This window comes from Rhincodon typus, chromosome 31, assembly GCF_021869965.1.
Source record: "Rhincodon typus isolate 14 chromosome 31, sRhiTyp1.1, whole genome shotgun sequence".
Lineage (NCBI taxonomy): Eukaryota > Metazoa > Chordata > Chondrichthyes > Orectolobiformes > Rhincodontidae > Rhincodon > Rhincodon typus.
The window spans coordinates 4569801-4579943 of NC_063362.1; the positions used below are offsets into that span (position 1 = coordinate 4569801).

A 10143-nucleotide genomic window follows, 5' to 3' on the forward strand; every position below is an offset into this window, starting at 1 on the left:
GGGAAGATGATAAATTTGTACAGAAACAAACAATCATCAGGCCACAGTTTGAGTACTATTTCCAGTTATAGATGTATATTATGGAATGGTCACGGAAGCCCAAGAGACCGCACACCTTAGACTTACCATGACAATACCAGGACTAGGAATGTATTATGATGAGTAAGACTGTTGTTCGTGGACCACAGAAGGCAAAAGGGAAGTATAACCACAGCAGTTAAAATTATTTCTTCTGTTAAGGATGCCAAGATGAGGGGGTTATCAAGTTAAAAGATCACTCAAAAAGAAATAGAGAAGCTAAGAGGTAATTCTTCATGCAGAAGATTGTTGGAGCAATTAATTCTTAGCCAAAGTAAGCAGTTCAGGCACAGAACATTATATATTTTAGAGGAAAGACAGATAAACATTTGAAAGATGAAAACACAATGCATGGTGAGAGCATGGCAGTGGAACCCATTTAGCATTGCTCTTGCAAACACTTACAAGAGACAATATGGGAAATGGTCTCCTTTATCATGAACTTTTCTGGTTCTATCATGCCACTACCTCCAAAAGGCAGTGATGTGTCATACATATAGTCAGTGAGAGCATTCTCAGAGTCAGATGCAATTTGAATTAGAAATTTCACCAAAGCAAATGTCAAAACAGGATCGAGAAGCCCAACTCTAAACTGAGTAGTTAACCCTGCACCTGGTGATCATTTCACTTGCATTGTACAGCTAGCAACCACATAATCATTGTAAGATTTGCTTCCAGAAATACATTATGGAGCATCCTTCAATTATCAACATATACTTCAAGATTTAAAAATTGCTAAACAATATAAATTTCAGTAACTACAATTGTTATTCTGCCATGTCAGATAAAATGCTCACTTCTTTTCATATATCTCTTAAAGATAAAATTCAGCAAAAAAAAAAGACAGACGATAAATTTTCTTCATTCTGTAGCACATTTTTGGAACTGTGTTAATGTGTCTTACTGGATCAATTAATGCCTTATCAGAAATATTGCAGTGCATTAACACCTTGTAGGACAATTGGAGATACTACATTGTAGAAACTGTTTGGCTGGTCTTTAACATTTCCTATTTCAATTCATCTGTTCATTCCCAGCTTTCAAAACTTATCATCATTTCTTTGAAAACAGTAGAAAATCATGGTTACAACGGCAACATGAAGTACTATTTAGACTGGCTGCAGGATTTTTTCAGAGCACATTTATGCTAACGCCAGACAGTGGTTTTAAGTATCTATTTGTTCACCAGGCTTCACTCTGGTAGACAATGTTTAGTGACTTTTAACTGCAATATATAGTTGACTTTAATGTTGTATCAATATGAATAAAGAGGTAAGCCAGAAAAGAATAATGGGTCTCAAAACAAATGGTGCTTCTAGTACTGGTGACTTTGACCCAAAACTGCTCAAAAAACATTGCCGGCTGTGCACAGTGACCACCTTGCTTCTATATTCATTGGGTCACAACGTCAGAGACTGTTCCCAGGCACCAGATTGAGACTTGTGCCAAAATCAACAAAGAAGACGGGTAAGAAATGGGAATAATAAAAGGGCATTAGTTTAATTTGGTTGGGATCAGTAAATCTACAACGTATGATCATACGGACAGAAAAATGGTCAGAGGCTTTGAACGTAGCTTCTGAGAAAGGTATGTCTCAACAGCCTACTTGGTAATTCATTGCATTTTTCAAGCAAGTTACTCGTTTGGTGGATCAGATCAAAGTAGACCAGTTGGCATTCTGTGCTTTGGCTTTGAGGAAGCTTTAGAGAAGATACCCAGTATATTGTTATACTGTGGGACTGAATGGTGATTTTGGACTGGATAATGAACTATTTGCATTTTCATAGGCAGAGGGTTGTGATTCCTCTCTAAGCCACAGTGGCTTTAGCCTGAGATACAGGATTATAGTTAAGATACGGTTTCCCTTCACATGCTTATGAGCCCCATTTTCACAATTTTTACTAATATCATTCAGGTAGTAGGTTTCAGATTTATTCGTTATGTTTATCAAAAGCATTTGAAAACATTTGACTTAATTGTTTTTGAAGTACGGTTGCGGTTTATTATGCAAATATTACAGTCAATCATCATGTAAAAGTTTCAGGATTCTGTTGAATGTTAGACCAGTTTATAGCCTAATGAGAATGGATAGGATAATGAAATGGCGATGTATTGCACAGTACAACAGTGACATCAGTCATGTGCAAAGATTGCGAACAAAGGATGGAATAGTCTGGATTATAAATTGCATTTAGAAAAATATTGCAGACAATAGCACATGTAACAGAGTTTGCATAAAACTTCCAGAGTCAGGCAGCATGTTCATCATAGGAAAAGAGAAGTCAATGCAGGCCATAAACTATGACGTGGAGGTGCTGGTGTTGGACTTGAGTGAACACCTAAAAATTTTGAAGGACGCCCTCATAGGAACAGGATACAACACTCACCTCATCAATCGCCAGTTCTGATGTGCCACAGCAAAAAAAAAAACAAAAATGACCTCCTCAGAAGACAAGCACAGGATATAACCAAAAGAGTACCCTCGCTATATTCCACACTCCACTCGCACCATTTGTATGATCTTTTGATCTCCCTGCCCTTGATCTCTCTGTCTATAAATTCTGTGTCTGTGTGCTTCTCTCTTTTAACCCGGCAAAGGGACTATGCTCCAAAAGCTTGTGATGTAAAATAAACCTGTTGGACTATAACTGGGATCGTCTGATTTCTGACGAAGATCAGAACAACATAAGCTTTTCAAACAACTAAACTTTGAAGGTGCATTAATTTGGTTGCACATTTTATTTTTTAAAGCGGTCAGAAGTACTCCAAACACTGCCATTCAGTGTTTGTGCTTCATAGGAATCTTCGTACTTGAGGATTAAAAATCAGAAGTGTAACGAATAATCTGTTAAATTTAAGGAAGAGTTAAGATTGTGCAAAATGATTTTTTTTAAAAAAGCTGGCATAATAAAACCATTGTATTCTGACAAAAAAGCCCATTTCTTCACTCCACAGATGTTGCGTGACCTGCGAAGTAACTTAGATTACCAGCATTTACAATATTTCACTATTGTAAAACAGGATTGGGATGACTACTTGGAATTTACTGCTGCATTGTATTTTATGCTGCTAAGTCTTTAATTTGTGAAACATGAGTTTAAACTTGGCTTTGAAATTGTCACCCAACACCAATTTGCTTTTTGGGAGATTTCAGAAGCTTGCACTTTTACAGTGACACATAATACAAGTCCCACTGCAGACTGACAATATCCTACTTTGAACAAAAATTCAAGCACTTTTGTGTATTCATATGGAGATCTTTTAATCATATCCATAATTTATAGTTTATTTTTGTATAAAGGAGATTGAACCACCCAACACAGCCCATGCAGAATTGAAAAAAAACAGTGCTTGGGATGTTAAATCCACCAAAAAGTAAAGTCATGCTGAATGTGCTGCATTTCAAACCCCTTGTATTTTGCTTAACATGGAAATTTGTAAATATGATGTTTAAGCAATAATTTCAAACCTCTCCCCTACCAAAGTACCTAGTTTAAATGTTATTCCCAGTAAATTGAGGCAACAATCCAAATGTTAGAAAGTAGTAACTTCTAAGCAATATTTCAGTAACTAAGAAACCTCATCAGCCCATCATAATCTAGGCCATCCATCCTAACATGATAGTTCTTTTCTACCAAATGCTTTACAGTCAAAGGCAACCAATGTTTGCTAAATAAAACAGACATATAGCTTTACAAATAATGCTTCTTGTCATTCCCTTTCAGATAGTCAACTTAGACACCCAGGATCTAGCTGATTCTGTTTGTAGACTTTAAAAAGCTGCAATATAGTTAATGACAGAGATTACAACACAGAAGGAAGCTGTTCAGCTGCATCAGGTTCATGCCACTGGAAGCTCTTCAATTTGAACTGTCAAATCTAGTCATTTTGCCCTTTAACCTTATCTTTAATATTTATTCTTTTTAAATGCTACTACAATTCCTTTTTTAAATAATGCTACAATTTCTGCCTCAACAGTCACTTCTGAAATGCATTCAATACTCAATTACACTGAACATAAAAAGTTTCTTCTAACTTTCTTATTTATTCTTCAAACTGTAACTGTAAGAGTTACTGCATACTCCCCTTATGTTTATACTTGAAGTTGTCCTAAAAGTTAAAATTAAAGTTAAATTTATCAGAGCCTAACAATGACCTGTTCTTTACAAATTCACATTGACTAGTCCTTGCCTTTCTATATTCACTAATTTCATCCTAGAGGTTTACCCACAATTAACATCAAGCATCCTTTGTCCATATCCTCAAGTTACTTTTACTCCCCTCTAAAATCTAGTGCATGCTTATCAGGCATTTGTGCCATTTCCTTTAGCTCAAGATGGCCCTCTTCACCTCTAAACAGTCTCAACCCATCTTAGATGATGTTTTAATTTTTACATCTATACGACAGCACGTGAAATTACCCTTTATGTTGACCAATCCTCTTTCACATTCCCTCCTAAGCCTTCCAAACCTCCTTTAATTCTCATTGTTTCCTTGAGTTATCACCCCTGTCTTTATTATATACCTCTATTAAGCTTCTCATTACCCCTGGAAGCCCTGCTCTTTAACATAACCCTTTACTCTTTGTTGGAATGTATTTAACTTTATCTATCTCTCTAAATATCTGCACTGCTGGTTGGTTGTTTGATCTGCCACTTCTTTTTTCCAACCAATTATTCTGTGTGTGATCCCCTCTCACCCCACTGAAATGAGCTAATTTCCAAGCTAATTACTTGGATGACTCTCTCTCTTTGTTTTCAATGTGAACCTAATTAGGTAACATCACTATTTTCCCAAGCATTCTCCTATTTTCAGGTCACTCACTTGCTCTGCTTTGCCATCCAGAAAGACTGGAAGAACAGCATCCTCTCTTGGAAAGAACAGGCAAGTTAATTTTTCAGGTATTTGTCATGGTCAAAATAGTACAGACAATCATGCTTTTAAAAGCATCAGCACAAGCGAAAGTGAAAAAACAAAGAAATGTCTTGTGCTTATTTCATTTCTGCCTTTTAACTGTTTTCACTTGAGCAATTTACACTTCATTCCTTTAGTTTCCCATGTCAGTGTATACACGTTTTTTCCAGTGACCATAACAACTGTATCTCCATCTTTACCTCCAAACTCCCCACCCCAAAGCAATCCCCAACCCCTGGTCTGGTTTTCATGATTTCTTGCTGTTTTAAATGCTTTTCATTTGTAATTACCTTCCAGTCTGAGGAAGGGTCAAGCTCTGAAATACTAACTTGTTTGTTCTGTCCACAGATACCAACAGACCCCTAATAACCTTTTTCCTATATCCATTTCAGATTTCTTGCACCAACATTCTAACAGCATACTAATGAAAAAAAAATCTTCAATGCACTCAAAAAACCCCTCTGCATTTTGGAAATGTTTTGTCTTTAGCCAGTCTATTGAAGATCCCATAATTACAATTGTACTGCAGGAAACATCTCAAATTTGCTATAGGTTTCATGCTTAATTTCTTTCTCACCATTTAGTGATCTATAACGTATTCCTAGTATGGTAAAAAAAGAGTCCGCAAGTTCTTTACTTTCCAGAACATTATTGTCAAAAAATATATCTTCTCCATGGCTGCACTTATGGCATTAATGAATGATGCCAGCCTACTCCCATTCCTTTCTCCACCTTCTGACAAGTGAATAGTCGGGATTATTTCGTTCCCTATACGGCTCTAGATCAAACTAAACTTCCATCAAATCAGCATCATGCTCCTCTACTTAAATTGATGCTTTTAGTTGCTTGTTTCATTTCTAAAGTTTTGCACACAAACAATACTGAAAATTTGATACATTAATATACTATATTATTTTTCTGTGTTTTTTCTTATTGTATGTCCTCACCTTCCTAAGATGTATCCTTCCACGTCCCTCCTCACATTACTAATTTAAAACATCCCCTACTGCTTTATCTATCATCTATAAGACACTGGTGCTGCCCAATTTCTTTGGAACCTATTTCATCTATTGTTTCTCTGCTTGCATTTATTTAACACTCTTCACATGTATGCACAAGTCAGAGCTCTTTATAACAAGAGCAAAAATATAGTAGACACAATGCATGGGAAAAGAAGGGCACTTCCTGGGGTCTGTGATTCTTTCCATATCATCCATTAAGCCACGTGTTAATGTCTTTAATCTTTTTTGATTGGCCTAACGTAGCATGAAGAGAAATTCTGAAATTACTATGCAGCAAACTTAGTCTTTTAATCTAATAAATAACTGCTCAAACTCCTTTTGCAAGAGTTTCATCTTGTCCATGACTTTCTGCATTCACCTTGCACTGTTTCCTCTCCTGGCATGCAACAGGCAACAAATATCTCTGCAGGCCAGGTCATATTTGAAGAAAAGCACATTTCTCCTACAAACTACAATATCCTCTTTAACTAACAGATCCTTACATGATATAGTTCATTTTCTTCTCCTTTCCTCTCCCAAGCATTGTGAATGCGTGCATTTGATTTTCAGGACATGGCAATACTTGCTCTGCTAGAACCTCTGCTGTAACACAGCTATCTACCATTGCGGATCCCTTGAAGAGCGTGCCTGCACTGATTCTACCCAAGTTTTCCTTTGAGCAAGGGGAACTTAAGCAGCAGACTTTCTGTGAGATTGCCTCAAGAACACGACAGTTTAATTGTTAATCAGCTGCATAAGCTGTAGTAAACACGTTCAACCAGTAATTGTGTCACAACTGGTTTCGCAAAATTGCGCAGGTACTCTCAATCAGGGGAAGAGAATACAAGGAACCAACATTTATATTCACAAGGTGCTTGTGTGTCACTGAACGTGGTTCTCATAGCTGTAAACCCATCTTGTTGACACTAGGGGATCATTTCACAAACGCCCAGTTCCACATTAGAACAACTGGAGCCATCCAAGCTAACTACGAGCGGCTGTTTTTTTTAAAATCCCGTTTAAACAGTGATTATTTTCTAAGAACTACTGTACACCCAGTGGTTGATTAGAGTTAGTGCAAGTCAATGACAGAGAAATCATTTTACTGCCTGTCTGAAACAGGCATGGCTCTTCAGTCTCTCAAAGAGCAACCAAAAACAATTGTCAGCTCCACCACCTTGGAGTTATGCAGGCATCAAATAAACTGCTGTTGCCAGGAGTGCAGAGATGAACTCCTTCCTTAAGTGGTTGTGGCTCAATACATTCCCACTGCAGGGTTACCATCAGCGATGAACTGGCAATGCAAATGCAAAATAAATTATTTCATTTTGAATTCAATCAGAACATGTTATTACATGTGCTACTGATGTTCAGTCATTTAGTCATCTAAGCATTAGGAGGGTGTGACAGAAAATAAAAACATAACTGTTGGGAAAACAGGATTTGAGGGTCTCCAATACAAACTGACTGAAGTAAATTTACACTGCAAACTAAGCAGATTAATAAATTAACTATGATGTTGCAAAATAAAGCCATTTAATCTATTGTCAATCAATTTCCATATTTTCTCTCTTCTGGCAAGCTATCTTTCCAATTCATGATTCACACCAACCAGCAGAACTGCCAGACAAATCTTTTGGTTTCACAAACTATTTAAAGAATCATACAAAAGTAGTTTCAGTTAATCAGCACCCTTCTCCCAACAAAAAATTCTATTCTTTCCTGCAGAAGAACAATCACTAACCCTAAAACTGAAAACCAATAAGTCTATTCTTGAACTATCCAGCTGTTATAGTGCATCAGCCTGATACCCCATGTCCAAACTCCATGAATTTACCTTCTACTTCCCTCTTCCAAATGTACTCATTTTATTTTTTCTTTCATGGGAAGTGGGCATTGCTGGCCAGACCAGCATCTGTTGCCCATCCCTAGGCAACCTTGAACTGAGTGGCTTGCTAAGCCATTTCAGAACACAGTTAAAGTCAACCACATTGCTGTTTGTCTGCAGTCATATGGAGGTCAAGCTGCACAAGGCCAATACATTTGCTTTCCTAAAGGATACTAATGAACCAGATGGAATTTTGCAACAATGAATGGTAGTTGTCTTGCTCACCATTACTGATGCTAACTTCACACTCCAAATTCATGGTCCTACAGTATTAGCCTCGGCCACTAGATTACTAGTTAATCGACATCACCACTACATCATCTCCTCATAAAGGACATTAAAATTTTCTGTTGTGTGCACAATGTTGAGTGACTAACCTCATTGTTAAGGCCAAAACATTCAATGCTTTCAAAAAAGGAGTTAGATATAGTCCTTAGGGATAAAGCGGATCAAAGGGTACAGGGTGAAAGCAGGAACAGAGTATATAGTAAGTTGATCAGCAATGATCATATTGAATGCAGGCCTGAAGGGCTGAATGGGGTACTAATGTTCCTATATCTATATCTAATGTTTCTGTGACTTGAGACAGCATCAGTGAAGCCCTGAACTGAATTATTTTAAAACTTTAAAGAAACTTCAGTGGCTCCATCCTTCTTCAAATAAGTTAGGGAGCTCACCTGTAATGTTGATAGAACTATGTATTCCTACAACAAAGATGGCAAACGATAATAAAACAGACTCCTTAAGCCTTTCTGATTTAAAGACCCCCTTACGTGTTCAAGAAAATATCAAAGTATCTCAAGGGAAGCTAAATAATCAGCATGAACAACTACTCTGTCGCAGAATTAACTCCTGAAATGTCACAACGTACATGGATATGCATGATTGAAAGACTGCAAAATAAGCATTAAGTATGGTAAATGAAAGAACAGCACAACATCAACACAGAGACATTGTAAGCGAAAGTTAAAACATGGATAGGAGCATTCAGAAAAGACCATTCAGCGCATTAAGCAAGTTCATTCCCATCAAACTCTCCTACCGGCGCACTTATTATCAAGGGGAAACTCAGCTTGGTGCTGAGGCATGGTTTCCTTCAGAAACAACAAAGCAACCAATTTTGCCGGTTTAAAATTTGTGTGTATCATTGGTTAATGTAAAGAGATTCAATTAAGACTAAAAGTAAACTTTCTGCATAAAATGTATAATTCATGCGGTCTATTTCATCTCCTGAAAGTAGAAACAGATCTACCTACCTTACCCTGTTCCTAAAGTTGGTATTCATAGATTTCTGAAAACACCAAATACTCCCTATTTTTCCAAAAAGTTAATAAATGAAAACACCACTTGTCTATACATCTTGCCATTTAACTTTGGTCTCCTGCACTGAAAACATCTCTCCTTGTCCCAGAACCTTTTGCCTTACAAATACCATTTTGGTCTTCTCAAGTCAGTCTATTAAAAACTTTATGTGCCATCTTTTTGCCATTCCACCATTCCCTTGTCCTCTTGAAGTCTACCACTTTTCTTCTCAGTTTACGATATTATGTCATCCACAAATTTTGAAACTGTGCCCTGTATACCCAAGTCAAGGTCATAAATAAGTACAAAGAAAAACAAGGGCTCTAGTAATAACCCCTGGAGAACTCCAATACAAACCCTTCCTCCAGTCCAAAAGAAAAACTACTTACCATCACTCTGTTTCCTATCGTTCAGCCACCTTTGTAAACCAGGCTGCTACTGTCCCCTTTATTTCATCGGCTTCAACTATGCTGACAAGCCTTTTATGTGACACTTTATAAAATGTCATCAAGTCCACGTGCGTACACCAACCATATTTCCACATCAACCCTTCTTTGTCACCTGATCAAAATCTCAATCAAGCCAATTAAACACAATTTATCTTCAACAAATCCATGATGGCTTTCCTTAATTAATTCACATGTTCAAGCATCCGATCATTTTCTCCCAGATTGTTTCAAAAGCTTTCCCACCACCATAGTTAAACTCACTGGACTGTAGCTGTTGAGTTTATTCTTGTATTTTTTTGAGCAAAAGTATACTATTTACAATTCTCCCGTTCTCTGACAGCACCCCTGTATCTGTGGAGCATTGAAAGATTACAGATATTTTCAGTTCAGAGATGTTGTTATACATCCTGAGAGCAGGTGGGGTTTGAACCTGAATCACCTGGTTCAGAAGTAGGAACACTGCCACTGCTCCACAAGAGCCCCTTTAAAAGATTATAACAATATGACCCTG

General features: G+C 37.2%; 1 protein-coding gene across 1 annotated transcript in view; it reads right to left on the bottom strand.

The window, feature by feature from the left end:
* pex14 (peroxisomal biogenesis factor 14) overlaps positions 1–9692 on the bottom strand; it is a 194380-nt gene extending 184688 nt beyond the window's left edge. Inside the window, exon 1 of the mRNA XM_048615023.1 lies at positions 9573–9692. Within this exon, the coding sequence (XP_048470980.1) occupies positions 9573–9575 (3 nt within the window). The 5' untranslated portion in view covers positions 9576–9692. The remainder of the gene's footprint in view (positions 1–9572) is intronic.
* Between the last annotated feature and the right edge of the window lie 451 nt (positions 9693–10143).